Consider the following 23,806-nt stretch of genomic DNA (forward strand, 5'->3'; position numbering starts at 1 on the left):
TAGTTGTCTATTTTAATTTAATGTTAATTACTCAATACTCAGGAAAGAAAAGAAGAAAAAGGAAAGTCAAATGATGTCGAATGGGATTGGGAGTGCGGGAACATCGTCTGAGGCCTCCTTAGTTCTTAAAAAAATGTTAAATGATGTCAGATTAGAGTATGGAATGTTAATTGATCCAAAGAATATGGATAAAGTTAAATGCATGTTGTGTGGTAAAGTTATGTCTGGAAGTGTTTATAGGGTAAAAAAACACATTGACCACATTTATAGAAATGTTTGCATGTCCAAAATCTTCTCTGGATGCAAGAATGCTAGAATGCAAGAATGCTATTATCGAGGCAAAGAGTAAGAAGAAGAATAAAAAGAAGGAGGAAGATTTGATGAGATCCTCTATTAATAACTTTGAAAGAGGGGAAGGGAATGATGAAGATGAATTGCAAGAGTTAAGGAGCAGAAAAACACCATGTACTCTTGGCCCTATGGATAAGTTTGCAAGCTCCATTAGCCTTAAAACTTGTTTGAGTGCGATATGACACAAAGGCAACAAAATATCAGTGAAACACTCATTAAAGAGAGAACACAGTCTGTTCATGAATATTATGCTAGATGGGTGTATGAAATTGGTATACCTTTCAATGCCATTGATCATGATAGCTTCAAATTGTTTGTTAAAGCGTTTAGTCAATTTGGGTTGGGCTTTAAACTTCGTAGTCAATACCAGTTGAGGAAACCGTTATTAAAGGAAGAAGTTGACAGAATAAAAGAGTTATTGAAGAAGCATGAAGAAGAGTGGGCAAGAAATGGGTGCTCTATTATGACAGATGCTTGGACAGATAGAAAAAAGAGGAGTATCATGAACCTATGTGTTAATTCAAACGCGAATATTGCTTTTCTTTCTTTTAGAGAGTCTTCAGATAAAGCACATACAAGTGAACTCATCTTTGAGTATGTGGACAAGTGCATTGAGCAAGTTGGGCCACAAAATGTCATCCAAGTAATAACCGATAATGCTGCCAACAATATGGGAGCGGCAAAATTGTTGAAGGTGAAGTGTAACGACTCGTTAAGGGGTCTAGGCGTTTTCGAGTATTTTATTTTGGGTTCAAAAAAATTTTCTTTAATTAATTGAGGGTTGAAAATATTTTTCTTTGCTTATGGAATGAAGAGTAAGTGGAAATGAGAATTTGGTAGCCCATCTAAATGGGATCCAAAAATGTGGGGAAAGTCCAAATAAATTGGACCATTGAGATGTGTTCAAAATTTTTAATTATATTATGAATGGGCTTGGATGATGATAATTTATTTGGGTTAGTGAGTTGGGCAAAGGAATGGCCCACAGCATGGGTTGAGCCCAATTGAGAAATGAGATTTGAAATTCTTAAAGGAAAATCATAATAAAAATAAATTGGCCATCAAATGTCAATAGTACCCTTAGTCTTCTATTTGACCATTGTAAAGGTGAAGGGCAATTAAGTCATTTCTACCAAGTTGCAGGGGCAGACTGTGCATTTCCCTCTTCATGCTTCATCTGCATCAACGACCTTTATTTGTTGTGTGCCTGCCTTTCCCTTTCTGCAACTCTTTCTTCCTACTTCTTCTTCTTTCCTTTCTGCCTGTTGGTCCCATTTTTTGTGTTGGCCGAGAAGAGTTTCAGGAAGAGAGGATTCTTCTGCATAGTGAAGTCATCAAGCAATTTCTTCTTGCACTCCCTCTTTATTTTCAGTGCAAGCTCGTTTATACATTATGTATTTCACTTCCTTGATTTCTGCTTTCTCCTTTAGTGTTCTGCAAGTTCTTCTTACACTCCCCCTTGATTTTCAGTGCAAGTTCTCTTATACATCCTTTTATATCCTTATGCGAGCTAACCTGTATCTTCTTGCTTCTGTTACGATTGTTGTGTTCATTATAGCTCACTGTATTCATTTTAGCTCACTTTAGCTCACTGTGTTCAACCTATGTTTATGTATCTCTTGGTGGGTCTTCTTACGGTCTCAAAATGGGATTTGTTTTCACCCTATGCTTTCTTCATAAATGGCATTTTATATAGCTAGGTGAGGATGAGAACCTCTGCTCGTTCTCCATCCAAAGAAGCAGTGTTAAATGTATACATATATATATTTGCGTGTATATCACATCTGAATGATCTCGCTGTTCCAAATGCCTCTTATAGTTGTATGTGCTATGTCAGAATGTAAAATGCTAAGTCATCTGCCACTCATTCGAATGATTTTATTGAGGTATTCGAAGGTCTCGCATCAACAGCAAGAGCTCAACTAAGAATATATATATATTGTTCACCCATATATGAGACCTACCTGTAAATACCCATATACATACATGCGTAACGAGCTGTTACCCCTCACTGATTTGAAAAGCTTTCCCGAGCCATGCCGTACCTAGCCAATCCACCATATACTCATGCTTAAACAGTAGTTTGAATGCCCTTGTTCTGTTCGGCAAACCCAGTTATATATATATATACATGTTTAGTTGCATTTATGTTCTAGCGAGCTCTTCCCTCCAATCTTTCCGCGAGCCCGTATCTATGCACTCTGTCCATAAGCTTAATTGTGAGCTCTTTCCCATGAGCTCATTCCTCAAGCTCTTGCACGAGCTCATCCAGCGAGCTTTTGCCCAACCCCTTGACCACGAGATTGTCCAGCGAGCTCTTGGTTTAGCGAACTCTTGTTCACCTCATGGTCCCGAGCTCGTCCCATAAGCCGTGACTGCAAGCCTTCCTGAGCTCTTTTCGTGAGCCTTTGCCAGCGAGCTCGTCCCATAAGCCTTTGAATGGGAGTTATCTGCTCACACCCCATCTATTTACATTTCCTTTAAATTAAAGTAAATGTTTTCATTTTCTTTAATTTATATTTTACCTTTCATTTACTTTAATACATAAATGTAAATAAGAAAGTACCCCCCATTTGGATTCAATAAAAATATCAAAAAAATCAAAATCCATAACAATAAAAAGATAGAATTTTGGTTTTAGTACAAACTCAAAAAATTGTGATTTTACCACCCTCGAAATACATAACTTCTGTTTCTTGAAAAATTCATTAAAAATCATTTTTACAACAATGAGTGTTGGTTATCAAAATACCGGGAGTTAGTTTTTTTAAAAAAAAAGACATTTACAAAAAATGTTCTAGTTGGTCCTTAGTCTTAGAAAAATTCTAGGTTTATTTCGACTGATATTTTCAAAGCTAATTTTTGAATTCACTTTAGGAGATTCTTTAAATGTCTTTGAAGCTCTTCATATATATAAGAATGAAAATAATTTGGTTTTTCATTTGAACAAATAACACTTGATATGAGTGAGCAGCTATCCAGTATTGTGAGATGGGTATAAAATATATATAAGTATGGCAACAGCTTGTGAGAGGAAATTCCTTTTGGGTTGCCATTCTTTCTTATGATTGAGACATGAGCATAAATGCAAGTAGCTGTATACTGGAGCAAGTTAAATGAACTCAAGGAAATTCTAAGAAGGGAAAAATAACATATTAAATCTCTAATACCCCTCAAATGCTGAATCAAGCTTTAACCTTAAATAGCATGTCCCAAAATTACTTCTAGGTTATAATTTGCATCTTAAACGTGAAAAATGTTATGAAGTAAGATATGATGATTTATCTGATGATGGTAAAATACCCAGTATGGGTAAATAGGTTAAAAGTATGAATATTGAGGAACAAGAATTTAAATACATGTGGTTGGAAAATGCATACACGTACATGTTACATATATATATATATATATGTTTTGCGCACCTATTATTTTGCATGAAGGGAGAAAGGGTACCCTAGAGCACCTGGCACGGGATGAGGTGGCCATAGCCCGACAGGTTGGCTCCATATTTTTTGTGAGATTTTATGGAACTTATGCACTTTTGTATGCATCGATTTATGGCTTGTGAGCTGAAAAAAATTGATATTGATAATGAAATGATGCACTCTTGCATGTATTGATTGATGGCTTGCAAGCCTGTGAGAATTGATAATGATATTGGAATTTTATGCACATTTTCATAGTGATACATGGTGACATGATATATTAAGTTGAATTGATAAATTCATAAATTACATATCTTGTATATAATTGTGGAGTCCTTGATTACTCTTCTTGGTGTCATCGTGTTCTTGGATCCTATATATTGTTTATTGTTTCTCGAACTTGCTGAGCCTTGTGGCTCACTTGATCTTCTTTGCCATTCCAGGTAAAGGAAATATTGTTATTGGGGGCGAGTCCAGTAGGACTGCATCCAAGGGATAGTGATGTATGGAGAAATGTCCTAACTTCAAAGATCCTAGTTAGTGATTTGGTGAGGAGTGATGAGGATTTGTTATGTTATTGGCATTTGAGCCTCTTATTATTTTGTATGGCCATTGAACCTAGAGTCATGAGATATTGAAAATGTAATTAAATTTTATTTAAATTTTCATTGCTAGAAATAAAGTGAGTTGTTATTTGAGTTCAATTTTATTCTATATCATCTTTGTAATGACCTTCTTTCGAGCATCCTATGCTAAGCGGAAATACTTGGAAACGGGCCTTACATGAAGAGGCCAAATATCTTTTGGACCTTATGTGCTACTCACACCATCAATTTGATACTTGAAAGTATTAGAAAACTACTGAGGTATAAGAAAGTCATTGATCAGGCTAAGAGTTTGACAATCTTCATTTATGCACACCATAAGACCTTGTCCTTAATAAGGTCATTTACAAAAAGGAGGGATATAGTGAGACCAAGAGTCACTAGATTAGCTTCTTCTTTCCTTACTTTATAGAGTTTGATGGAGAAAAAAGCCTAAATGAGGACAATGTTTACCAGCTCTAAATGGGAGGAGTGCAAATGGTCGAAGACTGTTAAAGGGAAAGCAACCTATGCTACTATGATGAACATTACTTTTTGGAATGATGTAACTATATGCCTTAAGGTTTTTGCACCTTTGGTGAAGGTGTTTCGAATTGTTGATGCAGATAGAAAGCCTTCTATGGGTTTTTTATGTGGAGAGATTAAGCAGGTAAAGGAAGATATTAAGGATGCCCTAAATAATCTTGAGAAGAACTCCTCTCATCCTGTTGTGGAGATTATTGAAGCAATGGTGAAAGATAGGCTAGATAGTCCACTGCATTTTGTAGCTTACATTTTGAATCTCTACTACTTTTTCGAGGATATGGATTTACAACTTGATAATGAAGTGATGGATGGGTTTTTTTAACTGTGTGGAGATGTTTTATGATGGTGAATTGCAAGACCATGTTATAAATGTTGAGTTGCCAAAGTATACTCGTAAAGAGGGAGTTTTTGGAAATCTATGAGTAGCTAAAGGGTGTGTGAAAAATGATGACAATTATAATCCCGATATAAAATTCCTTTAATCCTTTTCTATTGTATATTAGTGTATAAATTTGTTTCCTTTTACTTGTTTAACCTATGTAGTTACATGGTGGATGATTTATGGAAATCAAACTCCAAACTTGCAACGAATGGCAAGAAGGATTCTCTCGTTACCACTAGTTCATTTGGTTGTGAAAGAAATTAGAGCACTTTTGAAAGGGTTAGTGTATATTTTAAAACGTTTCTAATGTTTAATTTCATTATCTCTATGAACTATATTTATTTAATATCAATTAGTTATTCTTATCCACTTATCATTATATTGATATTGCTTTTATTTTATTTACGTAGATACATACGAAGAAAAGAAATAGACTGGACGTGAATCGATTGAACAATCTAGTATATATCCAATTTAATGTGAAATTGATGAACGAGCAAAAAAGGGAGAAGGAAAGGAATGTTGATGTGCTACTTGCTAGTGATGCTAATAATGCACAAGGATGGATCGTTGATGGAGGAGATGATGATGAAGTTGAGCCTGGTATGGGGCTCACTTGGGAAGTGGTTAGTGAAGCATCCGAAGTAGACGAGATGTTTCAACCTCAAAGAAGTTCTAGGATGAGAGAGCTTCATGAAGATGATTTTCAATCAGAAAAAGAAAATGAGTAAGAAATCAATGAATTTGATTTTGAGTCCAACGAAGATCGTGTGTTAGAGGAATATGGAAAGGAAGATGTACAATTAGATTGTTAGATTCTTCGGATATGGTTTATGATGTATTGTTGCTGCTTCTGCCTTCTTAAATCTAGAACTAATCTAACAGTTTGTTTTCTCATGCTTAATTTCATTATTTCACTTGTCTTTCCAACTTTGATTTATTTGAAAATAACATCAAATTACATCAAAAAGTTAAAAAAAAAATATTTTTCCTAGGCCGGCTAGGCCCCACCTAGGCACCCTAGGCTCCAGACCTCCGTCTGGTGCCCGACTAGTGCCTAGCTCGTTTTAGAACACTAGTCACAAATGGCATCATGGAATTGAAACTTTCATTTTCTTTCATTCATATTTTATATAAATGTTTTATTTTTTAAGGAGTTTCTCATTTAGAAGGTTCATGGTTCATTTTTGGGGTTTCTCACTTACAAAGTTCATCTTTTAACTTGGGTTCATCCTCTAGAATATTCAACCATTTCAGATGAGGCAAGCGATTTAAGGGGAAAGAAAGTTATTGAAGTGTAGGTTTTGGAAGCTTTATTATTTTTGTGTCATGCCATGTTTTATAGATGCTATGGGTGTTTCATACACAACCACATGGGTAGATTGTAAGGCAAAAGAATAACTAACCATATACTATAACTGATGGTTATTGTTCGAAACAAATTAAACTCATCAAAACCCAAGCCAAGTAAATCTAGATGTGTTTCATCAAAGGAGCATAAGCTAGTGAATCGACTAGGTGCCTTATTGTCCCATCATTTGTTTGACCTTTTTCATGTCACCTCATTAACAATGTTATTTTAGTAGACATAAACAACTTCTAGAGTTTGAACTTCAAAAGAAAGTGTCTTACTTGTTTGGTAATAGCTTTTGTCACTTTGGTTATGTCATCATTTACCTGCATCTCGTATTCCCTATACATTGCACCATACAAAAATTACATTTGTTCAAACTTAATGCATTATTCCAATAGAGCATACAATTGTTGGGACAAACACCATACCTATCATAATGAAGGTTAAATCTTCACTTAATTTTCTAGCCTTACTATAGGAACATGGAAATAACACTCCATCTAAAAATCCTTCATTCAGCAACTCAAGTAGCATATCGAAGCCTCAAGTGTTGAAAACAAACAATGAATGATAATGTTGTAAATTTCTTACAACCAAACCACAACTTGTGATAACTGTGACTCAAATCCAAATTCATTTGTGATTGGGATTCTTAATTTGATCATGAAAAGAATTTCGAATTTGACTATGATTAGGATGTCAAATTCAATTTTGATTGGGATTTATCTCATTGGAGAAATATCCTCTTGGCTCATCTTCTTATCAAGATATAATTTTCTATGTACATCTACAAATGAGTTTAAGTCTACAAATAGGTGCTCAATGCCATGGAATTAGTGTGACAATATCACGTTTGTTGTACTAGTATCATCATAGTGATATTTTGTTCTTTCTACTCTTGATTTTTCTAAATTTGGGTTTTTCACATTAAATTTTGTATTCGTTTGTGTGGTTGATGGTTTGATAGTGGTTTGTTTTCGATACAAAATCATAACAAATTGGTATTATAGCCATTGGATCAAACCATCAGTTGTTAGCAGATCTCATCCATTAGATTATCAGCTATTGACAGATCTTTGTCGCTGTCAGTAGACGTCATCTCTACTATCATCGACAATCACTATTGTCAACCATAGTGTCACCATTATCGTTCGCTTGGGTCTTCCTCTCTGTTAAACGCCTCTATTTCTTTCATTCATTTGTTATCACCGTCAATCGAGTAGGCTTTCTCGATCTATCTTAAATGTCCAGCTCCTCTACAAATGATCGTCGACCACCAACCCCCGCCTCTCTATCGGTCACCTTTTCTTCTTGATCAATCAACCATTGACTGCCTTTTTACACTGTCACCCCACTTAACCACCTTTTCTCTCCTATCATTGATCATTAGCCTTCTCGACTCACCATCATTGCTTTCAGCTGCTTTGTCATCTGCTATTTTCTATCGGTGAGCCTCCATGCCTCTATCGATGGTCACTATGCCTTCATCTTCTGCGATAGCAGTGCTTTTCGCCATTGCAGCCAAGCTTCTAAGCACACCCAAATCTTGCCCAAATTTGGTCCAAATTCGACCTACCAAGATATGATCCTCTTTAGATCTAGGCAGACCAGAATTAACCCACTAACCCAAATTCCATAGATCCATATCTATTTTTTCCCAAATTTGCTACCCAGATCCAGTATCTTGGTTTATTTTCTATTGGGTTTTTATTTATTGATCATTTGATATTATTTGGGGTTATTTGACTTTTTTGTAATGGCTACTTTGAAGTATGATATTTCATTATTGGACAGGAATATTAGATTTTCACTATGCCAGGTTAAGATGTGTGCAATTTTGGCATAGATGGATTTAGATAATGCACTTTTGGACTTTGAAAAAGTGTCACAATCATGGAGTATTGAAGAAAAATAGCGTACGAATCATAAGACCTTATCTCAAATACATCTGCATTTATTGAAACAAATTTTGTAGGATGTTTTGAAAGAAAAAACTATTGCTGCTCTATTATTGAAATTGGAACAATTGTGTATGAAAAAAAGCTTAACTAGTAAGTTGCATCTCAAACAAAGGCTATGTTCTCATCAAATGGTAGAAGGTACGTCTATTGAAGTCACTTAATAGCTTTTAAGGAAATTGTTTTTGATTTGGAAAGCATAGAGGTTAAATATGATGATGAGGATTTGGGGTTAATTTTGTTATGTTCTCTATTGATCTCGTATTCAACTTTTAGAGACACCATACTCTATAGTCATGATACTCTCACCCTAGATGAAATTTATGATATTTTGTTCTTGAAATAAAAAATTGATAAGAAATTATTGAGAAATTCTGAAAATCAGGGAGAGAGTATGTTAATTAGCGGGAGAACACAGGATAGACATTTTGGTGGTAAAAGGACCTCTAATCAACAGATCCTCTCCCTGATTTTTAAAATTTCTTAATAACTACTAATCAATTTTTGTTTTCGAAAACAAAGCATCATAAACTCCATCTAAGGTGAGAATGTCATGACTATAGAGTATGGTGTCTCTAAAAGTTGAATACAAATTCAGTAGATAACATAATAAAATTAAGCCCAAATCTTCATAATTATATTTAACCTCCATACTTTTCAAATCATAAATAATTTCCTTAAAAACTATGAAATAGCTTTCAATAGACATATTTTCTGTCATTCAATGAGAATACAACATTTGTTTGAGATGCAACTTACTGGTTAAGCTTTTATTCATAAACAAATGTTCCAATTTCAACCATAAAGTAGCAACATTTTTTTCTTTCAAAACATCCTGCAAAATATCGATTTAATAAATGTAAATGTATCTGAGATAAGGCTTTGCTATCATTATGCTATTTTCTTTAGTACTCCATGATTTTGACATTTTATCAAAGTCCACAAGTGCACTATCTAAATCTATATATGACAAAATTGTAGTTATCTCAACCTGCCATAGTGAGAATCTAAGGCTGTGTTCTCTTTGATTTTTAATTTTTAATTTTGAATTTATTTTCAGTTTTCTATTTTGGTAGTCTATTTTTAGAAAATTAAAAGTGCGTTCTCTTTGTGATTTTAAAAAACTATTTCTCAAAACAGAAAATTAAAAAATGTGTTCTCTTTGAAATTTTAAAAATAATTTTTTAATGATATTTTATTTAATAAATTTGATTATTTAGTAAATTAGAAATATTTAATATTAATATATTATTAAAAAATATATACATTTTAAATTTTATGAATTTTGTAATATTTTTCCCATTACAATAATAAAATATGAATAAATAAATAAATAAATGTATTTTGAGTTTAGAATTTGTTTTGGATAAAAACACTCAAAACAACCTTTTGTTGTTTTGAGTTTTCTTTAAAAAAAAAATGTTTGTTTTCAAAAATGCATTTTTAAAAATAGTAAAGAGAATGTGTTTTCATTATTTTAAAAAATCGAAAACTAAAAATGACTTAAAAACAATCAAGAGAACGCAGCCTAATATTTTGGTCTAACAATGGAATATCATACTTTAAGGTAGCCATTACGTAGATCAAATAACCCCAAATAACGTCAAACAATTAATAAATAAAAGCCCAATAGAAAACAAACTAGGATAGTAGATCTGGGCAACAATTCTAGGCAAATCTAGGCTGGACAAATTTGATAAGTCGAATTTGGTCTAATGGGTCAGATATAGGCTTAATCTAACTAAATCTGGATCTTTGTAGATCTAGGCAAGTGGATGGCAAATTTGGGTTTGGATCTAGGAAGATTTGGGTTGGACAACATATTTGGGCAAGAGCTTGGAAGGTCTTTGTTAATGTTGGAGGTTTAGGAGCTATCGATGGCCATAGTGAAGGAGATTAGCGACGAGCGAAGGCAAAAAAAAAAAAGTAGAGGCTGATGGTAAAATAAATGCTTAAAGAAGACGAGAGCTGGCGGTAAAATAGATGCTTGGAGAAAATGAAGGTTGCGAACTGACACCAACGAAGGCGATAATCGTTGATGGTGAGGGGATGACTAGCAATGGCGAAGCTAAGTGAGTCAATGATTTACGGTGATGGAGGAAGGCTAATGATCGCCAGGCGATGGTAAAGGTCAGTGGATTTGACAACTATGGTAAACGCGATTGATGACAACAGAGAATAGGGCCAACGACGACGATAGCAAAGGATGTTGGAGCTGTCATCGGTGATGACAGAAGGTAAGGAGACTTTCAATGGCAATGACAGTCGACAACGGGGTAGAGGCAAAAGTGGCAGCTACTAGGCAGCCAAAACCTAGCTAAAAAAGATGATGAAGAAATTGCAAATTTGATGGTTGAGATCTACCAAAAGATGATGGTTTGATCCAACGACTCTAATACCAATTTGTTAGAATTTAGGATGAAAAACATACCACAATCAAACCATCAAACACAAAAATTTAACGTGAAAAACCCAAATTGGAAAAAATCACGGGTAAAAAGAATAAAATATCACAATAATGATATTAGTACTACAAAAATGATATTGCTACAATAATTTCTGGGTGTTGAGCACCTATTTATAGACCTAACACTCATTTGTAGATATACACAAAAAATTATATCTTGATTAGAAGATGAGCCAAAAAGATAAGTCTTTGATTTGAGATAAATCTCAATCACAATCAAATTTAATCTCCTAATCTCGGTCAAATTAGGAGTCCTAATCTTTTGTGTTCGTTTATATGTTTGTTGGTTTGATTGTAGTTTATTCTCGATCCTAAATCCTTAGAAAAAGAAGAAGTGACTTGAAAAGATAGAAAGCATACCTTGTTTGTGTTGGAATAGACACATAGTGGTGTAAATGAAATTTGAAATTTTTTGTGTATCGAACATACATAGAGAAAGCAATATTATACATCCACCATATGCAGCTTGGGTATTTAAGCAACATGATATTTCATCAAATGAAATACAATAAATAACATACTTGTAGCTTGTTGTCAAGTGGCTGTAGAAACTATTTCTACATTGAGACTAATTCCTTCTCAAGCTGTGGAAGGCATAGTCTGTCTATACCTAGCAAACTTTCTGGTATCAACACGTAGCCCTAATCTCGTGCTAGCCAGAGGTCACAAAGTCACTTGCACCTAACTATTTCACCCAAACTATCCGGTAAAACCTAGCTTAACAACTAAGTTGTCTGTAATATTTAACTGAAGCAGGAGGAGTAGAGCAATAAGCCAAGAGAAAACCCTCTCCATCTCACCTGATTTTTACTTCCTCAAGAAGCCATTTGAAGCCTGATCGGGCTATCGAACACCGATAGATTAGATGAATAATGATTTTGATTTGCAGCAAGGGTGCAACCCAAAGTCGTCTCCCAACGAACCTCAAACGGATCTGTCAAAACAAGACTAAACGGGGGGGGAGGGGGGATTTGGTGAAAAACAGAAAACAAAATAAACATGAAGACAGTAAACCGAGATGCAACCAGTTGCAACCTTTCCTCCCTACCCAGTTATCATCATCCACCATATAAAGAACCTATTTATCTTTAATCCCCAGATCTAACAAAATATGCTTGACAATCGCCGAAGACTAAATCGAAACAAATATAAAAATCACAGAAGATCTTCTTGATCAATATACAAGTTTCAATTTCTTTTAGCACACAGATCTAAAACTGACATGAACAATCGCCCACTAAGTTTATGTTGTTTCTTGCAAACCAATACCCCAATTGAGCCTATTAGTCAAATCTGCCCAAGCATCATGCATGCATTCGTACGATCGCATAAAATACATACACTTGAGAAGAAGCAAAGAAACAAAACCATAAGATTAAAGATGAAAACAGATATACAAAAACGTCCAAAGATTCAAACCAGATAAGGAGTATGGCATGCAACCGGTTACAAAATCCTTAGCCTTCCATCTTGACAAGAACAATGGAGAAAAAGGAAAATCGGCTACTGTTCACGTGAGAAAAGAATTCCCCAAAATCGGCCACTTAATGTGCTTAAATAGAGCTTAGGGAGGAAACCCTAAGTTACCGCAACTTCACAGCCGATTTAGAATAGCATAACATGCGTTCTGGGATTCAGACCCTTCATAAAAATTGTATATCATGAATATTAGATGAATTTGGGCTTTTAAATCACTTGATTTGGATATCGGACACCCAAGTTATGGCCTTTTAAAGATTCAGCATCTGTGCAGCTTTCCTAATTTGACCCAACTTTCTGGTCCCGACTTTGAAGCGATGTTTGGAGGCCCAAACGAACTTGGATTTGGACATACCATACCATTCCAGAAGTCCCAAGAAGTCCTCTACAATATCCCTGAAGACATCATTCACGTTCTGGGATTATAACTTGGCCAAAAATTTGAAAGAAGTACAAAAGGTCAAATCTATGAGCACACTTTTGCTTCTTTGTCTCCAATCTCCTTGTTTCCCTTCTTGCCATCAAAATTCCTCATGACCCAGGAAGCCCAAATCTGTCCAAAATAAGATAAAATAGTGTGAAGTCCAATTCCTATAAGATAAAATAAAACAAAATCAAGATGAATAAAGTGACACAACTAACGTGCAAAAAGACTAAATATGAGGGCTAAATAATATGAAAATATGTGCTCTATCAAATTCCCCCACACTTATACTTTTGCACTCCTGGGAAAAACACTAGAAACTAACACTCAATAACAAAAGGGATGTGAAGAATACAAAATGAGAGGCACGGCAAGTTTTATAGGAATTCAACACTCAAAGATCATCTTTCTTACACTTCCCAAACAAACAAGTAGCATGGCAATTTTACTTGGCAAGACGAGTCAAAATAAGCAGACCCTCATAGAATAAGAATATGCTCTCAAGTTCCTTAAATGCTATGCCTCACTCCACTCAATCACAATTCCACTACCAGATATGCTCATCTTCTAAATCTCCACTCTCAATGCTTTTTGCATGCAAATCAAAAGGACTTTTATTCATGGCTCTGAAAAGGATAGGAAGATAACAATGAAAAGTAAAGTAAACCTTAGGAAGAAAACATTCAAGACAATCCAAGATCAATGAAGAACTATTAAGCAAGCAGAAAATAAAACTTTTTTTTTTTTTTTGAATGGTGGGTGCGTTTTACGCTCCATCCCAACCTTTGTGAGTGCGTTTTACGCTCCATCTCACCTTGGCGAGTGCGTTTTACGCTCCATCTCACCTTGGCCGTTGGCCTTTCTATCTATTTTTCTTTTGATTCCAAAGGATTGCTTAATATGCTGCCATAATCAAGGGATGCAATGAATGTTAAGATTATTTATTTTTATTTTTATTTTGAGAAGATTGCGAGTAAAATGAAAGAATGCCTTAATCATCTTTTCACATGCACGAGCACTGATAGCTTCAATAAAGATTCAAAACAAGCCCTGGAGTGATACCCATAATTAGTGAATGCACGCATATCATAAGAAAGAACATGCATGAGCACAAATATGCTCACGAAGACTACCTCAATCAACCCACCAAGCCAAACTCATTGCCAATTTACTTGAGAGCCCAAAAAGATAAGATCGACTTTCTAATCATGCCAAATTCTTTCAAACTCAATTTGCCTCATTTTGCCAAAAATCTTTTTTTTTTTTTTGAAAAGAAGCTTCTATTCTAAAACTCCCCCCCCCACACTCAAACATTACATTGTCCTCAATGTAAGCATGCAGCAAGAATCAGGTACAGGACAAGTAAGAAAAGTAAGGAGAGAAAAATAGCCTGGTGGTATCAAGTCGGAGGAAGGTCCAAGAGAGATAGCTCCTCCACTGTGTGTTCTGTAAAGCCCTCGTAGAAATGTTTAAGCCTCTGCCCATTAACTGTGAATTTCTTCGTAGTCAACCCGTCCATGATCTCAACTGCACCATAGGGAAAAACATGAGTAACCACAAAAGGACCAACCCATCTAGAACGCAACTTACCAGGCATCAGCTTTAGGCATGAATTGTAGAGGAGGACTTTATTGCCAACGTTGAACTCTTTCTTGGCAATCAATTTGTCGTGTGCATCTTTGGTCTTTTCCTTGTAGATCCTGGAGTTCTCATATGCCTCTAACCTCAATTCCTCAAGCTCTTGCAATTGAAGCTTCCGCTGGGAACCAGCTTCTTTCATGTTCATGTTGCATTGCTTCACCGCCCAATAGGCCTTATGCTCGATCTCTACCGACAGATGACATGCTTTTCCAAAGATCAGTCGATATGGGGACATGCCGATCAGAGTCTTGTAGGCCGTGCGGTAGGCCCAAAGTGCATCTTCCAACCTTTGGCTCCAGTCTTTCCTGTTGGGCTGGACTGTCTTCTCTAGAATCTGCTTGATCTCTCTGTTTGAAACCTCAGCCTGCCCATTGGTCTGTGGATGGTAGGGCATCACCACTTTATGTAAAACTCCATACTTTCGAAGCATGGATTGCATCTTTCTGTTGCAGAAGTGGGATCCTTGATCACTGATGATGGCCCTGGGAATGCCAAACCTGCTAACCTTTCCAACATTTGGTCGATGAATGGAAGGGGAAAATGATATTTTCTGGTTGCTTGGTTGAGCTTCCTATAGTCGATGCAGACCCTCCAGCTGTTCTGCACTCTCATGGGCACTAGCTCATTTCTTTCATTAGCCACCATTGTGAAACCTATCTTCTTGGGGACAACCTGCACTGGACTCACCCACTTGCTATCAGAGATAGGATAAATGATACCAACCGAAAGTAACTTACTTACCTCTTTCTTGACCACATCTAGGATGGTGGGATTGAGTCTCCTCTGTGCATGCACAAAGAAGGACTAATACCTGGTATGTCCGCCAAGGTCCATCCTATTGCTCGTTTGTTCCTCCTGAGTAGATCCAGCAATCTTTTCTCTTGGTTAGGCTGCAAGTTATTGGCGATGATGACTGGCAGCTTCTCGCCATCCTCCAAGAAGGCATACTTGAGATGCTTGGGCAAAGGCTTGCACTCAAGGGATGGTGGCTGCTGCAATGAAGGGACTAACCTGCTTGCCTTTATCTCAAGGGTACTGTCTACCTATTCAACATGGTCAGTAGAAACACTATCCTCCCCAGGAGAAGTATAAGAATCAGATTGTGCATGCTCAATTTGAATATCAGAATCATGATTATCTAGAAATGCAGCAATCTCAGAACATGCATCACATGGATCACTCTTATTACTACAATCAGGACAGATGAAGGAATCTGGAAGGTCATGAATAGTGGGGAATGCATCAATCAAATCACAAGACTTAATGCATGCTTCATCAACCAACAATTGAATCAAGTTAACTTGCAAAGTGGAATGATCTTCAGGGGGACATTTCATGGCATCAAGTATGTTAAAATGAATTGTGCTACCAGCAAATTCCATGGAAAGTGTACCCTCATGCACATTGATGATAGTCCTTTCAGTTTTTAAAAATGGTCTACCTAGGATGAGAGGTGCATGCTCATGCAAATTGTCATCTTCCATATTTAAAACATAAAAATCAGCAGGGAAGATACAATCCTTAACCTTAACCAGGACATCCTCCAAGACTCCAGAGGGGTAGGCTGTGCTTCTATTAGCTAGCTGGACAACCACTCCTGTTGGCTTCAAATGACCACACTGCAAAGAAGCATAGATAGAGTTAGGCATAACATTAATGGATGCACCTAAATCTAGCAAAGCATTACTAAATTGCATGTCTCCTATAGTACAAGGAATGGAAAACGTCCCTGGATCTTTGCACTTCCTTGGCATGGCAGGTTGTATGAGAGCTGAAACATTCCTCCCAAGGTTGACTTGTTTGTTCCCTCTTAATCTCCTCTTGTGCGTACACAAATCTTTGAGAAATTTTGCATACTTGGGGATCTGTCTGATGGCTTCAAGGAGGGGTATATTGACTTCCACTTTCTGGAATGTCTCCAGAATCTCTTTATCTAATTCGGCCTCTGCTCTTTTCTTGTTTTGTGTTGCTCGATGTGGGAATGGCAGGGGCTGGTTGTTGGAAGACTCTCCTTGTTCTTGATAGCTGGAATTGGGCTGCTGCTCTTCTTTTCTACCAGTTTCTTCTTGTGCCTTCTCTGGAACATCCACTTCTTTACCACTACGCAGCATGATCGCACTCACATTCCCCTTTTGATTGGATATTGACTGTGAAGGTAGCTGACCCGAGTCTTGACTCCTTAGCTCATTTATGTTAGTTGCTAACTGCCCAATCTGTGTCTCCAAATTCTGTATGGTGGTGTCAGTCCGTTGTTGGAATTTGAGAGTATTGGTAGCCAATTGCTGCACTATGTCATTCAAGCTTAGTTCTGTCTTGGGTAATGTCTGTGCTTGTTGCTTCATTGGTGTGGCATTACTCTGACCCGGTGCATTGAACCTCTGTTGGAATGGTTGAGTTGAAGCACCCCCATATCTGAAGTTGGGATGGTCTCTCCAGCCCAGATTGTAGGTGGGAGCATAGGGATCATACCTACTCTGTTGTGGCTGGTGCTGAAATGGTCTTCCAGGGAAGATTCCATTGCATGATTCTGTGTTATCCTGCAATTGTGGGCACTGATCAGTTACATGTGAAGATAATGAACAAATGCCACATACCTGCTGGGGCTGGTTTCGATCAAGGGCTAACTGGCGAACCATTGAAGTGAGTTCCTCCAGCCTATTTTCTATTCTCCTTTGGTCCATAGGTGCAGCAAAACCAACCTCATTGACAGTCTTCATGGGAGTGTTCAACCTGGTACCAAATTGTTGTGCATTTTGAGCCATCTTTGAAATTAAGTCCCAGGCTGCAGCTGGTGTCTTTTCCACTAAGGCTCCTCCAGATGCAGCATCCACTAAATACCTGTCCATGGGGAGCAAACCTTCATAAAAATATTGAATGAGGAGCTGGTCACTTATCTGATGATGAGGGCAACTAGCACACAGCTTCTTGAATCTCTCCCAATACTCATGCAAGCTTTCTCCATCTATCTGTCGAATGCCACAAATGTCCTTCCGGATGGCTGCTGTCCTGGAAGCAGGGAAGAACTTCTCCAAAAATATTCTCCTCAGGCCATCCCAATTGGTAATGGCAGCAGGTGGCAAGTAATACAACCAGTCTTTAGCAGCTCCATCAAGAGAGAAAGGGAATGCCCTTAGCTTTATTTGTTCTTCATCAACCCCTGGCGGCCTCATGGTGGAGCATACAACATGAAACTCCTTCAAATGCTTGTGTGGATCTTCACATGCAAGACCATGAAACTTAGGAAGCAAATGTATCAATCCAGATTTCAGTTCAAAGTTTGCCTCCAATTGGGGATACTGAATACACAAGGGTTGATAATGCACATCAGGGGCAGCCAATTCTCTAATACTTCGGTTAGCATTATTCCCATTATTCCTATTCTCATTACCATTGTTTTCATTGGCGGCCATATTGATCAGTTTAGGTTGGAACTCGAACACAGTATCAGAAACAATGGGAAAGACACTATTAGTCACTGCCCTATCTTGGGATCTAAGTTCTCTTGCCTGTCGCCTAAGGGTTCTATCAATTTCTGGATCTAAATCAATTAGGTCACCCTTAGATGATCTTGTCATGCATTAAATATCAACAAGAACAAAAACAAAATAAAACACACAAGGAAAAATCACATAAACACACCAAGAAAACACAAAATGGCCCAAAAAGTGGTCTAAACGTTGGATTTTGGCCAAAATACGCCCTCCTCACTGAAGATCAGTGACTATTTCTCCCCACACCCCCATTCCTTTGGACACCAAAAATCAGGGCATTCCGAGATAGTCGTCGGTGGTGAACAGTGTTGTTTATGGCAAAAAATAGAAAACAAGCAAACCGAAAGAAAAACACAAAGAATGAACAAAGAAACAAAAGAAAAGAGAAACCAACGAGCAAGACACAAAGAAGCAACAAAAGAAAGCAACAAAGAATGAAAGAGAATTAAAAAGAAAAAGAAAAAGAAAGACAGAAAACAAATCTTGTTATGGTAGAAAAGATTGACGGTTCCCCGGCAACGGCGCCAAAATCTGATCGGTGCTGTCGAACACCGATAAATTAGATGAATAATGATTTTGATTTGCAGCAAGGGTGCAACCCAAAGTCGTCTCCCAACGAACCTCAAACGGATCTGTCAAAATAAGACTAAACGGGGGGGGATTTGGTGAAAAACAGAAAACAAAATAAACACGAAGACAGTAAACCGAGATGCAACCAGTTGCAACCTTTCCTCCCTACCCGGTTATCATCATCCACCATATAAAGAACCTATTTATCTTTAATCCCCAGATCTAACAAAATATGCTTGACAATCGCCAAAGACTAAATCGAAACAAATATAAAAATCACAAAAGATCTTCTTGATCAATATACAAGTTTCAATTTCTTTTAGCACACAGATCTAAAACCGACATAAACAATCGCCCACTAAGTTTATGTTGTTTCTTGCAAACAAATACCCCAATCGAGCCTATTAGTCAAATCTGCCCAAGCATCATGCATGCATTCGTACGATCGCATAAAATACATACACACTTGAGAAGAAGCAAAGAAACAAAACCATAAGATTAAAGATGAAAATAGATATACAAAAACGTCCAAATATTTAAACCAGATAAGGAGTATGGCATGCAACCGGTTACAAAATCCTTAGCCTTCCATCTTGACAAGAACAATGGAGAAAAAGGAAAATCGGCTACTGTTCACGTGAGAAAAGAATTCCCCAAAATCGGCCACTTAATGTGCTTAAATAGAGCTTAGGGAGGAAACCCTAAGTTATCGCAACTTCACAGCCGATTTCGAATAGTATAACGTGCGTTCTGGGCTTCGAAACCTCATAAAAATTGTATATCAGGAAGATTAGATGAATTTGGGTTTTTAAATCACTTGATTTGGATATCGGACGCCCAAGTTATGGCCTTTTAAAGATTCAGCATCTGTGCAGCTTTCCTAATTTGACCCAACTTTCTGGTCCCGACTTTGAAGCGATGTTTGGAGGCCCAAACGAACTTGGATTTGGACATACAATACCATTCCAGAAATCCCAAGAAGTCCTCTACAATATCTCTGAAGACATCATTCACCTTCTGGGATTATAACTTGGCCAAAAACTTGAAAGAAGCACAAAAGGTCAAATCTATGAGCACAATTTTGCTTCTTTGTCTCCAATCTCCTTGTTTCCCTTCTTGCCATCAAAATTCCTCATGACCCAGGAAGCCCAAATCTGTCCAAAATAAGATAAAACAGTGTGAAGCCCAATTCCTATAAGATAAAATAAAACAAAATCAAGATGAATAAAATGACACAACTAACGTGCAAAAAGACTAAATATGAGGGCTAAATAATATGAAAATATGCGCTCTATCAAAGCCTCCTCAATTTCCACCCAACTCTCTCAGCCAAATGACATGTGTAATCCACTAATTGGACTCAGGTGGAAAAAACGGTTGACCATTCCATTCAAGATGGTCAATCATGTTCCAACACTTGAAAAATCGGTCAACCGACTTTCTCAGGTTGTCGACTATTTTGGACAGTTGATCGTTTAAGCTAAAATAGTCAACACTCTTAATGCTATCTTAAAAAAATGATAATCGATTCATTAACTTTTAACGAACCACATCATTAACACTTAATGACATAATCAAAATCAACCATTAACCATTAATGATGTCAAAAACACGATAGGTGCAAAGTGCTGATACCATATGTCACGTTATAGGATGTGTGATTTTCTAGGTTCACTGCCTAATAGCAATCAGATAAAGTAAAAACCTTTTTTGACGTCAGTCGAATCCTTCGACCTGTCTTGAGAATCTTTCCATATTCTCGTAATGTTCTGAAAGGTCCTAATAGCGCTTAGCAACGACCTAGAACAATATAGAATGTAATGAAGTCTAACTTCAAATGAGCCTATAGCAGTTGTCAATTATCGGGTAATACAATCATTTCATCACTCAACATATCAACCGAGCGAGACTCATGGTATGATAAACTCACAAACTCAGTAACTATGTGTCAAATCTTATTAGTGTGACTAAATGACACTTCAGGAAACTCTTTCCTGATTAATCATATTGCCTTAGACAAGGACTTTCTCGTCACACTAATGGTAGACCACATAGGACGTTCGTCTCATTTTAATAAGGGTGATGGATCCTATCCATGAGCACTTGCCTTCATGCATCAGCAATACGAGACCATATAGATGAATGTCCCCACCTCGCAATTGGATAGTTTGATGCATTAGCAAATCTCGTACACTAATACACAAGACAACTATGTCAATTTAAGTCAAATGATCAGTTACATAATCACAACTTGATGACAAGATCATTATCCACCATGCCATGTGATCAATCATCAATGTCATATTTAGTGCGTTGTTTTCCAATAATCACCCATGAGTTTACTATAAACATCATATGTTATATGGTATGTGACTCACCACCCTTAATCATTGGTATCTCATACTAATTAAAATAGTAAACTACGTGCCAGTCCATAATGGATTAATCAGAGTCCTCTCCGACTAATCTAAGTACTAGAAATATTTAAGAAATCCCATTACGGGATAATCTCGTCACATATTCTTAACACCTTAAGAATAAAATTATCAAATATGAAATTTAGGAACTTATTCGTACAACAAAGTAGAGAGTAATGAATAATGAAAAACTTGCTTTTATAAAGATATACAAAGATACATCATATATATTATACATATACTAGATATCATCTAAATCTAGTATTAAGATATATCACTAACAATCTCTCACTTGTACTAATGCTAATATACATTAAGTATAAACTACAAGACTAGTGCAACATCATCAGCAAGCATTGAATACCCATCTTCTCAAGATGGCGATCAAGTTGTGACTTAGTTATAGCCTTGGTAAGTGGGTTAGCTAAATTATATGTTGAAAGTATTTTCTGCAAATGCACGTCTCCATGTGCAATAATCTCCCGAATAAGATGAAACCGACGTTTAATGTGTTTGAACTTTTAATTAGATCGTAGTTCTTGAGCCTGTGCAATAGCTCAATTATTATCACAATATAAAGATATTGGTGACTGAATGGACAAAACAACTCCAATTTGGAAATAAATTTTTTAATTCAAATAACTTATTTAGTAATATCACATGCCGCCATATATTCGGCTTCAACGATAGAATTCACTGTGAAAGAGTCCACGCATTCATCGGTGGTATAAATTTTTGGTGACGGTTTTCTATTACCACCAATAAAAGATTATCACTGTCGATGATTTTTTTTACACCAACAATGACCATTTTTCTTGTAGTGGCGACTGTGTGTGAGTTATGTTGGTTTGCCAATATATGAAGTTATTTTGATTGGGAGATACAGTGAGTGTTATTAATAGAATTAAAATGTTGTTGGTAATATTAAAAATACATTGACTATAAGAGAAAAAATAAGAAGTAAACACCATTTTCTGTTTTCTTCTAAAAATATAAGAGAGAAAAAAAAAACTAAAATGTGTTATTATTGTGATAAGATGAGATGATGGTTTGAGATTGAGAGGATTGAACAAATTTTAAAGCTGGTAATTGTTTACAGACATATATATATATATATATATATTTGGTTTCCAAGGACTTTGAATATTAAATTAAATTGCTTACGCTTAGAGCGAGTCTAGGAATAGGAATAGGATAACAATCCAAACATGTTGTTTCCTTAATTTGCAGAGGTTTATCATGCAATATTCAGATTTTGTTTTTAATTTTATTATTATAGTGGCCTTTTTGTTATAGTTCTATTTAAATCATCCCAAAGACAAGAGCAGACAAAGACAAGAGCTTCAAAGTAAAATATCAAATTAAACCTTAAAACCAACTTACAAGAAAAGGGTAATATTGGGCAAGGAGTGGCCTATAATTTGATTTTGAGGTAATTAATGACCACCCGCAACTGGCATTATACTAAAAGTGCCACCTTGTTTGATCCACCATGACAAACCCCACTCTTCTCTCACTTTCTCCCCTCTAATTATCTCTCTCTATACAATAGAAAGTCATTCCCGAATTCACCACCATACCATGCCACACACAGCCATAAATGTGTCCTCCCCCACCCACAATTAACCCCTCTACTCTACTCTACATTTCTTTGTCCTCTATTGTACTCTCTTCTTCCTTCCTTCCACTCTCTGTCTAGCTACCACTGCCATCCTTTCTCCCCTCCCTTTCAAGTCTCATCTTCTCCAAATCTTATGGGTTCCCCTCGCCAACGATTTTTCTATTTCTAGCAAGCATTCTTTTAATTTGATGTATTTTTATTTTTATTTAATTTTATTAAAATCTAATTAATTTAATTGAATTTAATTAAGATTTAATTGGTGCTGCTAGTGACAAAAGTGGCGTCTAAACAAAACAAAAAAAAAATTAAAAATTACACGGCCTCTATAATTAGTTTTAATTTTAAAATTATAAAAAAAAAATCTCTGTATAAATGGCTCAAACTATATAAGATCTCAATGCAATTTATCAACAAAAAAAAAAGGGGGGGGAGCAAAAATATCTACCAACCAGGCAAAATGACCCTTTTGCCGATTGTCCCCCCTTTTCCTGTTGATGTATCACCGTCCATGGATATACTAACAGAGCTATTTAACACCATCTTTTCAACATTTCTAAATGTGAATAAGCAATCACAAGCTCTTCAAACCAACCAAGGAGTTACACCCTTTAACATATGTATCATTTTCTAGAATTTAGAGTTGGATCCACAACAACTAAGCAACTTACCACTACTATCCAAACTATCTTTGTATCTTTAACCTTTTTCGCAGAACCCCCTCTCAAGCCTTTCTTCTTCCTCTTGGCTGTGCGACTTAGGAGACCTTGCTTGTTTTTTTTTTTTTTTCGTTTTGGGAACCCTCTAGCTTCGGTTCAATGGGGTTTCTAGCCGCAGCTCATCTAATGCCAAGTGAACTGCCTGCTCGGGTTTGAGACCCGCAAGTCTTTTTGAAGACCTGCGCGGGGGAGCAAGTGCATGCTCTTTCATTGATTTGGTGGAGTCCCTCTGCACGTTGCTGCTGTTATTCTCTCTCTTGTCATTCTCTATTGATTTCTCCTCCAGCACTATCCCAGTAGAGGGGGAACCTGCAGCAAGAAATTTCTACCTGAGAGAGAAGCAGATGTAATTGCTGTGGATACCTGAACACGACCTTCAC

At 36.6% G+C, this 23,806-nt stretch overlaps 1 protein-coding gene and 1 non-coding gene across 10 annotated transcripts in view; one reads left to right on the forward strand and one right to left on the reverse strand.

Annotated features, from left to right (window-relative positions):
- LOC127814199 (uncharacterized) overlaps positions 1 to 23,806 on the reverse strand; it is a 117,654-nt gene that overhangs the window by 65,721 nt on the left and 28,127 nt on the right. The window contains exon 15 of one of the 9 annotated variants that reach the window (XM_052355542.1): positions 23,202 to 23,735. The exons of the other annotated variants lie outside the window; for them this stretch is intronic. Within the exon in view, the coding sequence (XP_052211502.1) occupies positions 23,512 to 23,735 (224 nt within the window). The 3' untranslated portion in view covers positions 23,202 to 23,511. Of the gene's footprint in view, positions 1 to 23,201; positions 23,736 to 23,806 lie in introns of those variants that run through there. 9 annotated transcript variants of the gene reach the window in all.
- On the forward strand, positions 17,504 to 17,607 carry LOC127787780 (small nucleolar RNA R71). The gene has a single exon (XR_008020241.1). It is a non-coding gene; the product is annotated as a small nucleolar RNA R71 (small nucleolar RNA).

This window comes from Diospyros lotus, chromosome 12, assembly GCF_014633365.1.
Source record: "Diospyros lotus cultivar Yz01 chromosome 12, ASM1463336v1, whole genome shotgun sequence".
Taxonomy (NCBI): domain Eukaryota; kingdom Viridiplantae; phylum Streptophyta; class Magnoliopsida; order Ericales; family Ebenaceae; genus Diospyros; species Diospyros lotus.